The 19,196-nt window shown below is 38.5% G+C and overlaps 1 protein-coding gene across 3 annotated transcripts; it reads right to left on the reverse strand.

The window, feature by feature from the left end:
* Positions 1–526: 526 nt before the first annotated feature.
* Positions 527–12,369, reverse strand: LOC132102912 (thyroid receptor-interacting protein 6-like). 3 transcript variants are annotated; one of them, XM_059507645.1, is made up of 10 exons: positions 12,272–12,369; positions 8,985–9,198; positions 7,531–7,688; positions 7,016–7,120; positions 5,623–6,186; positions 2,891–2,984; positions 2,621–2,790; positions 2,335–2,513; positions 2,016–2,136; positions 527–1,151 (listed from the first exon to the last, which is right to left on the reverse strand). In XM_059507645.1, the coding sequence occupies exons 2-10, from the start codon at positions 9,187–9,189 to the stop codon at positions 1,020–1,022; spliced, it is 1,728 nt and encodes a 575-aa protein (XP_059363628.1). In that variant the 5' UTR covers positions 9,190–9,198; positions 12,272–12,369; the 3' UTR covers positions 527–1,019. The 3 variants fall into 3 exon arrangements, with proteins under 3 accessions (XP_059363628.1, XP_059363636.1, XP_059363619.1); XM_059507653.1 differs by lacking the exon at positions 12,272–12,369 and adding an exon at positions 11,780–12,249; XM_059507636.1 differs by lacking the exon at positions 12,272–12,369 and adding an exon at positions 11,422–11,672.
* Between the last annotated feature and the right edge of the window lie 6,827 nt (positions 12,370–19,196).

Here is a 19,196-nt window from a genome sequence, read left to right on the forward strand (position 1 = left end):
AAATTGCAACAAAGTTCCTTGATGTTATGAGTTCGATTTCTGATAAGAAGCCACATTTGTCATTCATCTAACCTAGTGGATTTCTTTCACTGATCACTCTCTATTTCTCTCACTTTACAAACTCATTGAAAATGATGCACCCTGCGGCCAAAACTAAACCACTGAACATAGCAGAAAACTCAAATAACCTGACAGCAGCTACTAAGCTTTAGAATGAAATCAAGCACTTTGATCCAACACACACCTGTCAAAAGATTTCCTTCATTGAAGCGGTCATTAAATACACTGACCCTTTATTATCTGACAACACGTCTCTTGTAAGGGTTTCAGAAATCAGCATAAACCGTCTAGAGACTGAAGGGAAATCAGAACGAAACAGCTGCCCGTGTTTAACTTTTCCCACCTTTTTACCAGAACTACCATTCACATCATGATGAACACAATGATAATGAACCAATATCAAGCTAGTAAACATAAAACAGTAATAATATCCTTCAACATTCATGATTTCAAGTATTAAAACAACACGTTTTTGTTTTTGAGAGGATAAAAGAACAAAGATGATCTGAATGGAGACAATATGAATTGACCCCAACTGCCAGCAGAATTGGGGCATTATTTGAGAAAACTGTCATTGTTACTATATTTCCATTAAAGGTTATTATTTTAAGTGTTGTAAAAGTGACTGTTTCTCCAAAGGAAGAAATGCACCCTGTTTACAAGACTCACATTTTTTATGCTGAGGATTATACACAATAACCATCATATTTCATTCACCACCTGTTTTTCTATATTCTTGAGGAAACAGCTTTCCAGTGAAACTACCCTAAGCACAAGAGCTATTTTTTTCTCCTCAGCTCTATGCAACCCTGAGAGGGAAGACTTCATATTATTTGTGCGATCAACACGTAAAGTCAAGGATGAGAAAGAAATACCAGGTGGTGGATGTTTAGATGGTGGTACATTCTGAAAAATAAGCATGAAGGAGAGAAAGGGCACAGAGTGATGGGACGAGGGCATTAGCAGTCGGTGGAGATTTTGGCAGAAAGATCTTGGATGCGACGGGCACTGCAGCTCTTGCACAGGATGTGTCCGTCCAGGGGATAGCAGCCTCTGCCCTCGCCCTCTGAAGAGAGGAGAAGACCACAGTCCTACAACCAAAAAACAGTTTTCTGTAGCACTCATTTAGTTCTTTTCACATCATTTCATTTTCAAAATTTTATTTAAAAAATAATCTCATAGTATTATTCATGCAATTGCAACTGCTGTGTAAACGCATTCATGCCACCTTTTAGCTGCATTTAACAATGTGTACATACCGAGCGGCAACCTCCCGCTCTCTCTAGTGAAGCCAATAAGGAAGTGACTAAAACTGCAATTCATCGACTGGCCGCTTGAGGCTGGCTGCAAAAGAGAGTCAGTCCCATAGACTCCCCATGTTAAAATGCCCAACTTTACAGCAGGAAAAAAACATGTTTTCAGCCTGGTGCAAAAAATTATTTTGGTCTAAATAGCTAATTTTGCGCTTCATGACAACTGTGAGGGGGGTGAATTTTTTTATAACTCATCCGTTTAAATTATATTAAGCCTTAAAGTTCTGCATAATTAAGGGCGTAGCCACTTGAGTGACAGGTGATTTGCCACTGCTGTCACAACCGTCGGGCTAGGTGGGCGTGGCTTCAGCAACCAGCTCCCGCCCTTTTGCTCATTTTCGATTGTCCGGGAGAGTCGCGCGGTGACGCGCTTCCAAGATGGCGACGGCTCGCTCTGCACACTTTAGGCTTCAAAAACTCTCTTCAGGAGTCTACGGGTGACGTCACGGACACTACGTCCATGTTTTTATACAGTCTATGGTAAATACATCGAAATATGTCACCTCTGCAGTGCAAAGATGGCTTTTGTTGATGCTGATTTAATTTGATTGGTAACAGTTCTAAAAATGTCTTATTCAAATTTAATTAAGGCACTACACTACAGGCAAAACACCTGCCTCAAAATTCAGCCTCAATTCTTACCTCACATACATAGCAGTTAACATGGAAACTGCGATCCAGTGCAACGATCCTCACGGTTTCCTCCTGCCCAGGCTCTGGCATTATGGGCTGGCTGCATACCGAGCAGCGGGGAGCAAACTTCCTGTTGAAAGAAGCAGCAAACAAGGTTTTAATAATAAAATCCATGTTGTAACTGGTCAGACATTAGGTAGAACCTCACATCCATTAAAAACAACAACATGGCATTCCACTATCTGCATTTGATTGTCAATCAATAGAAACAGAGACTACACACCACACAGTAACAGCAAAAAAAAAACAACTAAAAGTTGCGGAGTACCTGTGAAAGTCATCAATACAGTGGATCTGAGATGTGGCATCCACAGTAAAAGGCACTCCATCTAGGCAACAGCCGCAAACCACACATGTGAAACAGCGAGGGTGGTAAGCCTTTCCCATCGCCCTCAAGATCCGGTCTAGGATGGGATCTGAGCATTTCGAACAATGCTCAAGTGTGCTCTGTAAGCAGAGAAGAAGAACAAGTGAGAAAAGTTTGAATGTCCAAAGAAAAAACATACAATAAAAGGGCAGAAACAGACAGAAGTCAACAAATAAATAGAACTCACTATATAGCAGCTCTCACAGTAGCTCTTCCTGTCTAGTGCATAGAAGGGCTGGCCTCTGAGACGGGCATGACAGGTGATACAGGTGAAACACTCCACATGAAACACCTGCTCCATGGCAATACAGCCACTGCCATCTCCCAGAACATTATCCCCACACCGAGCACATCGACCTGAGAGACAGATAGAGAGAGAAATCCATTACAATGATTGAAACATAAAACAAGTAAAAGCAAAAGCACAACAATGAGAATGTAAAATATTGGAGCATACCAAAATATTCCTCAGTAGGGGGATGATTCATGTCATACACTAACTTCTTGGTGAGTCGTTCCAACTCTTCCTCTGGGTGTGGTGCTGCCCCCTGCTGGCAGAACATAGAAAAACATTGATAAGTATAATGGACATATGAAACATTTCTGCGGTTCACTTTGTACACATTTTATTTTTCTTATACAGATGCATTCTTTATACAGTCTCATACTTTCTGTAGAGTTAAAACGAAAAAAATCATACTACGTTTCAGACATATTCACAACCTTTGTGAAATCAAAGTGCAGTTAATTGTATTGTATGTACTTAGTAGTGTGCTTCAAATCTTAAAAGCCTATTGTCATTTTTTTACTTGCATGTAACTCTCTTGACTCTTAATTTAAGTACACGTCAAATTAAAGTTTTACTTTAAGGTTTTTTTAAATCATTGTTTTAATAATATTTTTATGTCCTAAAGAAGTACATTTATTTTGATGTGTTGACTAGCATACTAAAGCACATGTAAAGTACTTGTAATTGTAGTGTGTTATTCAATAGAACATTTAAAAGTAAATATTTCAAATGTCTAATTACAAACAGATTTAAATACAAATTTCAACAGAAATTACATTACAGTATATTTGAATTTACCATAAATGCTTACCACTTAAACCATATTACAAAAGACAAACAAGTAATCATGCAATTACATATAAAGATATTTTATTCTTATATCCTACTTAAGCACTCTAAAAAGTTTAGCTAATTGCCATCCTACAAAATGGACCCAATACCCTCACATCTCCTCCAAGCAATCTCTCCTACACTTTTACCAGCACTCACACACATCATCAACACATCTTTCCTCACAGGCACCTTTCGCACTGCATTCAAGCAGGCTTGGGTAACCCCACTGCTAAAAAAAAAAAAAAAACTTTATATATTATATATTTATATACTATTTAAAATATTAAACACTTCACTTACAGATAGTTACAGACCTGTCTCTCTCCTTCCCTTCACAGCGAAACCCCTCGAAAGAGTTGTTTTCAACCAGATTTCATGGTTAAAATGGTTGTCACGCTAACCAGTCAGGTTTCAGGAGCAGCCATTCAACGGAGACTGCACTACTCTGTCACAGAAGTCCTGTGATTGCAAAAGCTGATTCCAAATCATCAGTTCTTATTCTGCTGGATCTAGTTGCGGTTTTTGACACCGTCAACCACCTGGCGGACATCTCGGTATGGATGAAAGAATATTACTTACAGCTCAACCTGGCAAATACTGAGCTTCTTGTCTTCCCAGCCACTCCAACTCTACAGTATGATTTCTCCATCCAGCTAGGCTCTTCTACAATTTCCCCATCAACTTCAGTCAGAAATCTTGGTGTAACCTTTCATGACCAGCTGACCTTTAAAGACCTCGCAAAGACTGCTCGATCTTGCAGGTTTCGATTGCACAACATCAACTTAATTATAATGCAATGCTCTTCTGGCTGGACTTCCATCAAGCACAATTAAACCTCTACAAATGATTCAGAATTCAGTGGCATGACTGGTCTTCAACGAACCCAAAAGAGCCCATGTTACACCTCTCTTTATCTCCGTGCACTGGCTACAGGTTGTGGCTCACATCAAGTTCAAGACATTGATGCTTGTATACAGAACAGCCACAGGCTCAGCACCCGCCTACTTCCACTCACGATTACAAATCTACATCTCCTCCAGAAGTCTGAGATCCACTAGTGAGCGCCGCCTCATGGTACCATCACAGAGAGGCTCAAAATCACTTTCCAGGACATTCTCGTTCACCATTCCTGGCTGGTGGAATGATCTTCCAACCCCTATCAGGAATGCTGAATCCCTGACAATTTTCAAATGATAGCTGAAAACTCATCTCTTTCGAAACTACTTGGCTTCATCGTTTAAAAAAAATAAAATAAAATAAAAATAAAAAGTATTTATTATTTTTTTTTTCTAGCTTGTACTTATTTGAACAATGTCTAAAACTTGGTATTGCAAGCACTTTCTGTGTCGGTTTGCCTCTTTAAGAAGAATCATTTTATGTATCCCTCAACTGTAAGTCGCTTTGGATAAAAGTGTCTGCAAAATGGCTTAATGCAAATGTGATATTATATATTTCTTGAAATAGAAAATAATATTTCAAGAGAGTCGGACTCCCAATCGAAAGGTTGTGAGTTTGAGTCCCGGGCTGGCAGGAATTGTGGGTGGGGGGAGTGCATGTACAGTTCTCTCTCCACCTTCAATACCACGACTTAGGAGCCCTTGAGCAAGGCATCGAACCCCCAACTGCTCCCCGGGCGCCGCAGCATAAATGGCTGCCCACTGCTCCGGGTGTGTGCTCACAGTGTGTGTGTGTGTTCACTGCTCTGTGTTTGTGCATTTCGGATGGGTTAAATGCAGAGCACAAATTCTGAGTATGGGTCACCATACTTGGCTGAATGTCACTTCACTTTCACTTTCACTTTCATAGTCATCAAGCCACATATATATCTTAAAGAAACAGTGCATTTTCTTGAGTCAAAAGTATTTGATTTATTTGTTATAAAGTTTTCAACGGACCATTCACCTACAATGAATAAAACCATACAGAAAAAAAAATAACAGAAAACTTATTTCTTCTTTGTAAATGAAACTCCATAGAAATTGTGTGTTAATTTTCATGACAGAAAATTTCCATCTCTACTACAACTTGACAAACCAGCATTGACCTCACCGACAAATAAGTCTTACCTTGTTAGACTGATACGCTGACACTTGGTCCTGACTCTTCTTCACTGGTGGTCCCTGGCCGGCTCGCCCTCCTGACATATTTCCTGACCCCCCCTTATAGGCAGCTGGATCTCCATGAGGTTCTTGTGCAGGAGGTGGTGGCGCTGGGTACCAGCGTTGTCCCTGCGGCTCATAATGTGGCCGTTCTTGCTGAGGGGGGTAAGAGGCATGCTGGCAGGGTGGTGGAGGGGTGTAAGCTTGCTCTGCCTGCCGTCCGCTCTGAGAATAGGTGACGGGTTGAGCCGTTTTCACCTGTACGGTGAAACGTGGACCGGTTGGGGTGGAGGCAGTGGTATAGGAGGCAGGCACTGGTTGTGGATAAGGTTTGTGGATGGAAGAGGCGACAGAGGAGTAAACATAGTCTGGCTGAGGCGTAGAGGTGTAAGGTGGGGCAGGGTGGTACTGGTTTTGGAGTGGAGGGGGGTAGCCCATTGATTGTCTGCTTGGTGGTGGAGCCCCCATCTGGTTGGGTGGGTTATAGCGGTCAATAGGGAGGTTCTTGCTGTAAGGCACATTGTCATACAACTGTTGAAAAAAATGTGAAATTATTTATTTATCCTTTCATACAAAAAATGTAAACTTTCTTTTAAAATTGAAAAAATAAAGTTTCATAAAAACAACCAAAAACAGAATCAGAACAATTATAATCAGTGCAACAATACCACAATCCTAAACATTTCCTAAAGGCTAGAATGCACAACACAACTTTTTACAATGATTTGCAGTCAGGCTGAGTTGATGCTAGTGATTGAGACAGTCTGCAGATTTTGGGTAGACTGAGTCTGGAGTTAACACACTTCACAGAAAATCTTGCAGTATATGATGGGTAGTTTTTGACCAATATTGTTTCTTGATGGCAGATGCCAATATCTGAGAGAGCAGGGTGGCTGATGGTCAGTAAAGATGAAAATGTGACATCAAGCAAAAAGCAAACATTATGATACTTTTTCATGCACAGTTGATAAACAGTTGTGTCTAATAATTTATTAGACTGAGACAGTCAACTATAGAAGATGCTTCCAGCACAACCTTCAAAATGTGGATATGGTCCCCACTGCAGAACACAAGATCCAAGGGGTGTGGTTGGGTCCAGATCCAACTCCTCCCACCTTAAATATACCTAAACCTACCTCTCTCCACCCCCTGATCCCTAAACCCACCCATCTACACCCCTAAACCTACCAATCTCCACCCCTTAGATGTGGATCCAACCATGCCCCCTGGATCTTGTGTTCTGCAGTGAGGGTTTACTAAAAAACTGTTCAGATTTTAAAAGTTGTATAGTGTATTTCAGCCTTAAACATATTCACTCACTTAGCATACCCAAAAGTGTTGCAGTATAGGTGTGTTGTACCTGTGTGCTTGAGTTCTGAGGGTGACTGTCCAGGTCAGCCAGCATGCATGTAAGAGAGTCTATCTCTGCATCAATATTAGAGATGTGCTTCTCTGATCCCAGATTCTAAGCAAACAACAGCCACAAACAAAACTCACATTTTATACATTCAAGGAACACAATGCCTAAACGTGAGGGGAATGTTTTAACAGATTTAAAGGAATAATTCAGCCTAAACTTTAAATTCTGTCATCAGTTATTCATCCTCACACTGTTCCAAACCTGTAACAACGTATGCTTCTCATAGACTTCCATTGTCTGTTTTGCAAATGAGAATAAGTCACAGGTTTTGAAGGACATAAGGGCGAGTAAATGATGACAGAACTTTCTTTTTTGGAAGGACTTTCCCTTTTAAAATTTTAGAGGCGTTTAAGGAATAATTGACCAACCGATTTGTCTTCCAATCATATTTAGAACACCACAATAAGTCCTGCTGAGAAATAATAATTATAAATGAACATGCAGGCATCACTAACATGAAGTTCATGGCTGGCCATGTGGGGGTTCCATGTGTGGTGTTCATCTTTAGGTCCCTGGCCTAGAGCATAGTATCGGTCTCCTGATTGTGGAGACAATGGGTAGTAGGTAGTAGACCCCGAGCGATCATCTTGATGCTGGTGTTGCATGGTTACACCTGAGCACACAAACATGTATACGAAACACAAACTGTCAAATAGTATTCAAAGTGTGTCTTAAGATACAAATTAAACAAAAAACATATTACAAGCTTAAAAATGTGTCTGTTTCATATATAACAGTGTTTGTAAGGTTTACCATTCTAAACCGTTTTAAACAAGAACCTTCTCACATGTAAAGATTTTTTTGCATTTGGATGGTTTCTGGCATGTCTGTCTTCTAATAAATGCTAAAAACACACAACCAGTTTGTTATGGGCTGTTTGAGTCGGAAACTGTCATCCAGCGTTTCAATTTGCAGAAGGTTTCTACATAGATAGTTAGTTATATAATTAAGACCACCTCCAAGCCATATATGGATATTTTCATGAGTCTTGTGTTGACAAGCCCCATGGAAGAGAGGGGTGTGGTGAGCAGTAGCTCATTATCATTTTAAGAGACATGCACCAAAATGGGTAGTTGTGAACGAGCTGTTTATGACAAGGTAAAAAGGGTGTCATTTTAAACAACCATTGAGGAATTTTAACCAAAGTATGTTACAGACATTTCACAAGGACCCTACAGATTCATACCAACTTGTGGAAAATGGGCATCTGATGTCCCCTTTAATGACAAAAAGTATTCAAAATGTACCATTTAACTTTAAAAATGCAAAGAAATACATTTGAATGATCTATTCAACATTAAATAACTTAGAAAAAATAAGTTAAAAATTTTTTTTTTTTTAATCTGTAATTTCCTGTTAATGTTTGGATGCAGCAACCCATATATGTCCAAGAAAACATCTGGGTCATATTTGCACTTTCTTCCATCACTGGCAATAATTCTAACCTCAAAATCAGGATTAGGCATAAAATGTTGACCAGAATTATCATACATGTGTTAATGAACAAACCATTTTAACATGCCTCAGGGAAAATTAGGAATCATGCGGCAGTTTTCCGGTAATTAAGGGTAAATGCAAACCTTATTCACCCATAGCTGTTTGAAAGCAAAACCTTATTCACCAATAGTTGCTGAAAGCTAAACATATTTTTTGAGAAAGTGTGAGATGCATGCTAGAGCAAAACAGGCACTTTTTTTGGAATTAGCAACTCAAAACTGCCATGAAACAAGTATTGGATTTCATTCAGCAAATATGATACGGGGCAGAGTAATCTATTTAAGATATTTCAATTCTAAACTACATGGATTAACTTGATTAAAATCATTTAAGGGTATCAACAGAATAAAATGTGATGCACAAACATGCACTAAAAAAACCCCTTTAAATGTTACTGTTAAAGGGCTCTTACCTGAAGGTCCAGTAGCCATATATCTTACAGGCATGCTATTTCCTCCTGTTCCGCCGTTTTGGTCATACATGTTATATTTGGGCCTCTGGTCGGGTAGACCTTTTTTGGTCGGTCTGTAGAGAGCGGGGCCAGCGTGTGACATTGGTGTTGTAGCTCTATCTGGGCTACCCTGCGTTCTTGGAGACATCCAGTTGGGGCCAGACATACCAGTCTTCTACAAGGACAGCACAGAATGTAAATGATGTCACTGTTGTGTAACTTCTTAAATTTCAAAGTGTCTTATTTGTGCATTCTGAAAAGAAATGACTGCAAACCTATAGGTTAAGGCCCTAAAGCAGTGCTGTCCAAGCTTGCAAAAATGCATAACTGTAACTACAGTCGTGGCCAAAAGTTTTGAGAATTACATAAATATTAGTTTTCAGAAAGCTTGCTGCTAAACTGCTTTTAGATCTTTGTTTCAGTTGTTTCTGTGATGTACTGAAATATAATTACAAGCACTTCATACGTTTCAAAGGCTTTTATCGACAATTACATGACATTTATGCAAAGAGTCAGTATTTGCAGTGTTGGCCCTTCTTTTTCAGGACCTAAGCAATTCGACTGGGCATCCTCTCAATGAACTTCTGGGCCAAATCCTGACTGATAGCAACCCATTCTTTCATAATCACTTCTTGGAGTTTGTCAGAATTAGTGGGTTTTTGTTTGTCCACCCGCCTCTTGAGGATTGACCATAAGTTCTCAATGGGATTAAGATCTGGGAAGTTTCCAGGCCATGGACCCAAAATTTCAACATTCTGGTCCCCGAGCCACTTAGTTATCACTTTTGCCTTCAGGCATGGTGCTCCATCGTGCTGGAAAATGCATTGTTCTTCACCAAACTGTTGTTGGATTGTTGGAAGAAGTTGCTGTTGGAGGGTGTTTTGGTACCATTCTTTATTCATGGCTGTGTTTTTGGGCAGAATTGTGAGTGAGCCCACTCCCTTGGATGAGAAGCAACCCCACACATGAATGGTGTCAGGATGCTTTACTGTTGGCATGACACAGGACTGATGGTAGCGCTCACCTTTTCTTCTCCGGACAAGCCTTTTTCCAGATGCCCCAAACAATCGGAAAGGGGCTTCATCGGAGAATATGACTTTGCCCCAGTCCTCAGCAGTCCATTCACTATACTTTCTGCAGAAGATCAATCTGTCCCTGATGTTTTTTTTGGAGAGAAGTGGCTTCTTTGCTGCCCTTCTTGACACCAGGCCATCTTCCAAAAGTCTTCGCCTCACTGTGCGTGCAGATGCGCTCACACCTGCCTGCTGCCATTCCTGAGCAAGCTCTGCACTGGCGTTTCTTTGCAGGTCACCATGGTTAACAATGGAAGAACAATGATTTCAAGCATCACCCTCCTTTTAACATGTCAAGTCTGCCATTCTAACCCATTCAGCCTGACATAATGATCTCCAGCCTCGTGCTCGTCAACATTCTCACCTGAGTTAACAAGACGATTACTGAAATGATCTCAGCAGGTCCTTTAATGACAGCAATGAAATGCAGTGAAAAGGTTTTTTTTGGGATTAAGTTCATTTTCATGGCAAAGAAGGACTATGCAATTCATCTGATCACTCTTCATAACATTCTGGAGTATATGCAAATTGCTATTATAAAAACTTCCAATTTCCAATATTTATGTAATTCTCAAAACTTTTGGCCACGACTGTACACAAAACAGGTTGATGTTGGGTTTCCAGTGGCAACACATGGTTTCCATGAAAACAATGGGCGCTAAGTTAAAAAGCAGGAAAAGGCAACCATTCTCAGCCAAAAGGGGAATTCCAGGGTTCCTTAGTTGAACTGCATTTCTCTCTCACACATGCATTCAATTCCCACAGGTGCACAGCACTCGCAATGTATTCGTTCCTTTCTCAAGTCTCCCATTAGAACAATAGCCATTGTCCCCAACACTTACTGTAATCCACAATCCTTTATCTACAGAGTCTGTCCATGAAAATAATATAGGAAATGTTGTGTAATGATACATTTTTCTTTTGTGCCATCTGGTGTCCGCTGGACAATGTCCTGTGTATCCAAGTGCTGAGGAGTGTTTATTATTATAAGCTTATGAAAACAAAGGAAATAAACCTCACAACAATATAAGATTCTAACAAATGCTGTAAACACAATAAGAAAAAGGACCTAATCTTTAGTATTAAAATACAAACACATCCTTTAAAACTGTGCAGGATACTCCAGTTTAAGATAGTAGCTGGTTTCTTCTAACTGGTAATTAGCTGGTTGATTAGTTATCATGCACAACAAAAAAATTGACCACCTTAATATAACAAACTAACGTTAATTGCTGGTTTGTTTGTTACTGGTCTTCCAGCTTGAACCAGATAATAACCAGCTATCATGTAATGAAACAAATAACATTTTAAGATGGATTTTTCACCTGTGACTTTTGCTCTGATCTCTAATCACTGCAGTGAACAAGATCCAAACAAATGTGCAAGTTTGCAACCAGAGAAATGTCCAACCTCACCGACTTGGATTTCATTGCAATCCGTGAAAACTCGTAATCAAAGCCGGGGATTGTTAGGCCGATGAATCACCCGTATGTATGACAATGTTTTTCATCGTTTAAACCCCGTTCATCTATGATATATAGTGTTACTGCAGTTCTCGTCTGCATTAGCCCGTGTTACATCGCAAAGTTACTCTACCGCGCATGAACGTTTGCTATAACTCATTTAATGTAACTTGTGTCCTGTGTTTACTGGGTTATTTAGGACGTTAACAATTTCCCGTACCTCTTGAAAACGCCACAGACTCCCAGTCTACCGAGCATCTGCCTCTCCTCGCTTCGTTCATCTGCAAAATCAGCTTATGAAATGAACCGGCGCGCTGCGTCCGTGTGTCTGATATTTCTATGGGGTTTTATTTGTAAAGTTCAGTTCATGCAGTTCCAGATGCCCCGTGCACCCCTAAGTAGTATATATTAATGAAACTGTTAAGCATTGTAAATAAACTATCTATGCATTAAATAAAGTATAAAAGATCATTCACTTTATCGGTGAGCAACAATAAATACAGTTTACATTGTTTATTTGTTTGTTAGATATTGCGAATACTGCAAGTCGCCTCGGCTGATTTAAACTAGATTTGTTCTTCTAAAAAGGAACACTCTCACACGCTGTGAGTAAACACTATCAGCAAGTTGTGTTCGCTTTAGGTTTGTGGCTGACCTAATACACTTGTGAACTACTTTTTAGTTCTCTGTTGGTGTCATTTTAGCAACCTACTTTTCCTGGAGGATCCAGCAGCGTCTGACAGAGGCCTGTGTGGAGCAGTCTAAACGAGTGACGTCACATGGCAAGCGGTTTTAACAATTACCTTTCCACTAACTACGATAAATTTTCTACATTGCAGTACAATATTTTTCTATTGCTGTTAAGAAGACATAATAGAGTATTTTATCCCTTTTTAAAGTTTATATTACATATTTAACTATTCACAAAGTTATGTGGCTGATCCTTTAAAACTACAGATAGATACAATCAGTGTGCGATTTGTGAACAAACCGGAGGGGGGGATGTGTTAAAAAAAAAAAAAAAAAATTAAATTAAAAAAAAAATAATTATATATATGTATATATATATATATTTCCTATTGAAAAAATATCCCGGTGTAGTTATAAATATAAATATTATTTTTGGCAGCTACAGAAACATTTTTACAATAAATATTCTGATTTGACCTTGAGATTAGCTTCGATATTTGACTATTATTTATGATAATACTTGGTTGCAATGCCTCTAAAAGTTCAGATTTCTGCTAGGAATGCAAAATCAATCTGGAATTAATGATATTTTGAATAGAATAATGAGACACAAACCTGTACATATTCAATCACATACGTTCCATTTATGCTTCCATTGTTTGATCAATGCTTCGCTACACCATATACAAACTTTTACTCCAAAAGTGCGCACATTATGTATTCACATGTTTATCACATATTTCTTTAAACAGAATAGAACCATATTTTCTGAATGACTAAAGGCCCGTTCACACCAAGAACGATAACTATAAAGATAACGATATTAGCGTCCACACCAGCGAACGATATTGTCTGTGTATTTTAAGCGGATGCGCGTCTGCTGCTTTAAATTCTCGAGCTCATTAAAGCAGGATTGATTCTGATTGGTTGCAAATGTTTTTATCGTTTCTTTAAAAACAAAAAATCATTCTGAAAGTGATTCCAATGATATCGTTTCTCTGTGCCTTTATTGTTATTGTTGTGGTGTGGACTCCACTATTCTTTAATATTGAGAATGATTTTTAGAACTATATCTTTATCGTTATCTTTATAGTTATCGTGCTTGGTGTGAACGGGCCTTAACAGAAAGATGATTCTCTGCCAATCCAATATTGCTTGATCATAATTCCCATATTACGGTGACTATAAACTTCTGCGTTCCAGCTCATAATACATTTATTCGTCAGTTTATTATATACAATAACTATACATTAGGTCATATTATAGTGAGTTTTGAGAAAAAAAAATGGTGTATTAATCTCATACTATCATGCACACTGACTTTCTGAAAAGCCCTGCATGGATAAAGGCACGTGAACCAGGATCACAAAACCCAGTGAAACTGAAAAAGATACTTAAAAAAGTGACTATTGGATTACTTGCTAATAATTTAGAGATCAATGCTAGTAACAAACAAAAAACAACAAAAAAAGATACTAGTTAGTTTAAAAAGGAATAAATGTTAAATAAGCTTGCCATAGATGTCAGGGTGTTTTGAAGCATATTTTGGGATACCCTCTGTGTGTGTCCCATATTGGAATGACATATGGTGGCAGTCCTTGTAAAGGAAGAGAGAAAGAGGGATTTATTTATCGCCTAGGGCAGCTTAATCCCGGGCATATCACTTGTTCTCAAATTGAAATGGAATGTTGAGCTCTTCAGTTGCACTTTGATAGATGAATCTATCATTTAACTCTTGGAGTTGATTAAACAAGTCAATGCAAAAGCAACTGAATAATTAAAAAAAACTGTAATGTGTATGAATAATGAGGTGCATGTCCATTATTTTAATTCTTTGTAGAAATGTTACAAAATAAATTTTGGGGTCCAATTTTAACCAATTAACAGAATCTCAGACCTCCTGTGTGAGAACTTGAGATTTACTTGCCAGGTTTGGTTTTGTCAATAACCAATTATTACAACTTCATTTTTAATGATACACTTACACAGTGTGCTCCACTTAAACGTCCTGCCTAGATAATATCTGCCCTCTCACCTACAGACAAGCATGTGAAACACCCTCCAGTGTCTGGCTCTATGAAACTCTGCGTGACCATCAGACTAAAGTCAAGGGCTCTTGAGAGGAAATGGCTGACATGAACCAGTATCAGTTTCTCTTCTCCACTTTCTCCTTAAAGTTTTCTGCTGCCAAGGTCAATTACTACCTGACAAGATCAAGAACACTTCAGACACCCACACACCACAGTTCATAACATTCACCTCCTTCCACCATCTCTCTGAATGACTCTCTGATGACAGTTGGTTTCTGAAAAAAATTATACTCTAAAAATAGAGCCGACCATTAAATTCTGACCACACATACAAGATATTTCCCATAGGTGTTCAACAGGTTGGTCATTCTCATTGCTGCTCTTAGAATATTTCATTAAGAAAGGTCTGGTATTTAGAGAAAAAGTGTGAATTAATGGTTTTCATGTGAGCAGTCTGTCTACAAGTAGATCTGATATGACCAGTGTACTTCGGATTAAAAGGAAATGGGTTTGAGAATCCCATTAAATTTACATTTAATCATTTAGCAGACGCTTTTATCCAAAGCGACTTACAAATGAGAACCACAGTAGCAATCAGACCAACAAGAGAGCAACAGTATAGAAGTGATGTGACCAGTCTCAGTTAGTCCAGCACAGTACTCATAGCAAGTTTTTTTTTTTATAAATTAGAAGAATAGAATAGAATAGAATAGATAAGCGCTAGTTTTAATTGGCCAGCTGCTGACGAAAAAGAGCCAGTAGTTGTCTTAGGCAAACATCAATACCTTGAAAATGATGCTAGCGGCTAGTGGCAACCAGTGCAAACTGATGAAGTGAGGTGTAGGACTGTAGCTATCGAATATTTTAGTAATCGAGTATTCTACCAAAAATTTCATATAGAGTAATCGGATAAAATGTGTTTTTGCTTAATTAAAGTGCAATATTAATTATGCAAGAGAAAATAAGACTCCTGGGTCTCTTAAAATGAACAACTAAGTTTCCTTTTTTAGAAAAAAATATGTTTATTTTTAAATGCATAGAATGGAATGCATACATCAAAAATAAACATTTGATTATTACCCATTGTTTCTCTGTCTGTACTTGTACTGTGAACAATGACAATAAAGTTGACAGATGAATTAAGTGCATTTAAGTGCCATTCAGTTGAGGTTTTAAATAAAGCATTTTCTGAGATGCACATTAAACACATAAAACATTAATTTAATTTATCTTTTAATTATTGAAAATAAAGCAAACAACTTTTTGGTGAACAAAGGGGATTTACTATTAAAAATAAAACATGGAAGAAATGTTGTGTGGTTAAACCTTAAAAAAAAAATTTTTGATTTTCTTTTTTTTAGTAGTAGGCTATGTACATTCTGCTGAACAATAGTAATACATCTCTGGCAAATACTTGTCTAAAACAGGACTTTTATTTTGATGGGTTGACGTACCTTTACAGTTCTGTGTATGTGATGTGACGCTAGTTTTACTCAAATCAAACGGTCAAATCCTCATGCAGTGACTGTCAGAGCAGTTCTGGAGATGTTGTTCATTTGTTCACGTCCTTATTTAGAGAGACGACAGATGCTGAAATCACCGCGAGCGTCACGTGCGCTTCAGTGTGTGTTAATAAAGGAAGATGCGCTTCTGCTCCATTCCTTAACAGAGAAACGCAGAACATGCAGGATTCATATTTAAATAGACTGTTCCGGCTTAATATTTACAGATATTAGTCCATATCGTGATTTGATGTAAGTGCAATGACCTATTTTTGATTAATTCATTCAAAATCTGGCAAATTCCCTGCCATTCCGCGTTAAACTGTAAATTCCATTTTTATGACTAGATTCCGCGATTCCTTCCGCGTTTTCTGCATCGCGGAAATCATAGGGCCCTAGTTGTGATATGCCAGCTCTATCTTGCAATGGACACACGCCACAACGTTCTCTTTACATTTGCCCGCGCCCTCGAATCAAAACACTGCTGACTCCTTGCAGTATGCGATTTCGGACGCATCGCTTGTGTCTCCTTCCGCTTTGTGGGGGACGTTAACGCGTTGTCACATTAAAAAAATAAATTACGAAAGAACCTGTTGTGAGATTTATAATAAATTAAAAGAGGCTTCGAGGCAGAGGAATTTGCCTCAATCATTTCTTGTAATTGAGTTACTCGAGGAATCGTGTCAGCCCTAGTGAGGTGTAATGTGGGCTCACTTCAGCTCATTGAAGACCACTGTCGCTGCATTCTGGATCAGTTCAAGAGGCTTGATAGTACTGTACATGCCAGAAGGCCTGCCATGCAAAAGAGCATTACGATAGTTCAGTCTGGAGAGAATAAGAACTTGGACAAAGAGTTGTGTGGCCTGCTCTGATAGGAAGGGTCTAATCTTACTAATGTTGTATAATGCAAATCTGCAGGACTGGACTGTTGTAGCAATACAGTCTGTGAAGCTTAACTGATCATCAAACACAACTCCAAGGTTCCTGAATGTCCTGGAAGGAGTTATGGTTGACAAACCTATCTGTATAGAGAAGTTGTGATGAAGTGCTGAGTTGGCTGCAGAGACCATGAGCAGTTCTGTCTTAGCAAGGTTGAATTGAAGATGATGGTCCTTCATCCAGTCAGAAATGTCTGACACAAAGGCTGCAATGCAAACAGCTAAGGTCGGATCATCTGGTTGGAATGAGAAGTAGAATTGAGGCTCATCAGCATAGCAGTGATAGGAAAACCCGTGTTTCTGAATGACAGATCCTAACGATGACATGTAGATGGAGAAGAGAAGTGGTCTAAGCATTGAGCCCTGAGGAACCCCAGTAGTCAGAAGTTGAGACTCCAAGACACACTGAAGGACCTACCTGAGTGGTAAGACTTGAACCACTGAAGTCCGGTTCCTGAGATGCCCATCTTAATGAAATGAGAGTGGAGAGAAGGAGGAGAGAATGTGTATTTGTTCTTATGATGTTTTTGTCAGTTTGTGGTTTGGGAAAATTTGGCAGCTGATCATTCTTATTTTACTTATGTCGTCAGCTGTAAGAGGTGATGAAGAAGTGGGCTGGGGAGGACAGAGAAGAGAAGAAAAGGTTTTGAAAAGTGTGCAAGAGTCAGAGCAATTGTTAAATTTGTTGTGGTTGTGTTTTTTTTTCAGTGGAGACATTTGCAGAGAAGGAAAGGAGGAGTGACTGATACAAACTAAAGTCAGTAGAGTTTTTTGATTTTCACCACTTCCCTGAGCGCTTTGCACTGCAGCCTTGAGCCTAGAGTAATGTTCAAAGAGAACATCAGACAGCTAGAGGGGGTGGTGCGTGCTGGTCTGGATGAAAGGGTACAAAATCTGTCTAAGCAAGATATTAGAGTGGAGCAAAGAGTGTCAATTGTGTTAGTGTCCAGTGCTGAAAACTGAGAGGGCAGAGGAAGTGAGGATGAAATCATAGAGGATAAGCGAGAGGGAGAGAGTGAGCGTAGGTTACGTCGAAAGGTGACCTGCAGAGGAGAGTGTTGTGTCAGAAGTCAGATTGAGGTTAAAAGTGATGAGGAAGTGGTCTGAGGTGTAAAATGGAGTTACTATTGTGTTGTCTGTGGAGCAGTATGTGTAGATGGTCCAAGTGATTACCTGATTTGTGAGTAGGCATAGTAGACATTCGCTTGAGGTCAAATGAGGAAAGCAGAGTGCTGAAGTAGCCTGTGGTTTTTCTAGGTGGATGTTGAAGTCACCGAGTAGTACCAGAGGAGTACCGTCCTCAGGGAAGTTTGAGAGTAACACATCCAACTCCTCCAAAAAGTTACCAAGTTGACATGGGGGACGATAAACAAGTAAAAAGTGCTATTTCTGATTCATTTCCAAAGATTTTAATAAAATTATTTTCTAAAAAAAGCTATAATATCAGTACAAGAGTTTGCTCTTGGCATAATTTTCTTTAAAAAAATACTTAATGACAGCAAAATAAATAGGGTATTGTTGATTATGGGAATTGTTCTTAGATCTTTTGCTGATAATTGTTAATGTTGCATTAAACTATGAATAGCCGTGTGGTGGTTATGAGAGAGGTTAACTCATGATCCAAAATATCTTACACATTTTTAGCTGCAGACAATTCAGCAAACTTCTTGATTACTTGGCTTCTCGTCTAATGATCCTGGCACAACATTTTAAGAGAAACATTTTTCTCTAAATGGGTAGCACTTACATCAAGATTTCTAGGCTTCGGAATGTTAATAATTTCTGGCTCATACATGGTTTATTTATAATATTTCCACAAAAGCAGCACAGCTATTTTTAACATTCAACAAATCAGCATATTAGTATGATTTCTGAAGGATCATGTGACACTAAAGAATGCAGTAATGATAATGAAAATTCTGCTTTGCTTCACTGAAATAAATTATATTTTAAAATATATTCAAATAGAAAACCACAATTTTAAATTATGATATATATATATATATATATATATATATATATATATATATATATATATATATATATATATATATATATATATATATATATATATATATATATATTGTATTTTTGATCAAATAAATGCATCTTTTTTGAACATAAGACTTCTTTCAAAAACATTTAAAAATCATACTGATTTCAAACTTTTGAATGGTAGTGTGCATAAATTTTCTTTTGCATATGACTTGATCTTAACCTGTGATCTCTTTCAGTACATCCTAACTTTCTTCATTTTCCATTTTTGTCCATTCCTTTACCTCCTACCACCTTCCTTAAAAGGACAAACAACCCCCTTCATGCATACTCCACACCGGATGAGCTCAAAGCATGTCCTTATATGTCCAAATCTCTCCGCTTCAACAGGAAGAGGCAGTTTATTAAAAGTGCAATCATTCTTTCTGCACATTATAAAGAAAGTTAATATGTACATCATATAGTATGGACCCCACTGACTT

The sequence above is a fragment of the Carassius carassius genome, chromosome 2 (assembly GCF_963082965.1).
Source record: "Carassius carassius chromosome 2, fCarCar2.1, whole genome shotgun sequence".
NCBI lineage: Eukaryota > Metazoa > Chordata > Actinopteri > Cypriniformes > Cyprinidae > Carassius > Carassius carassius.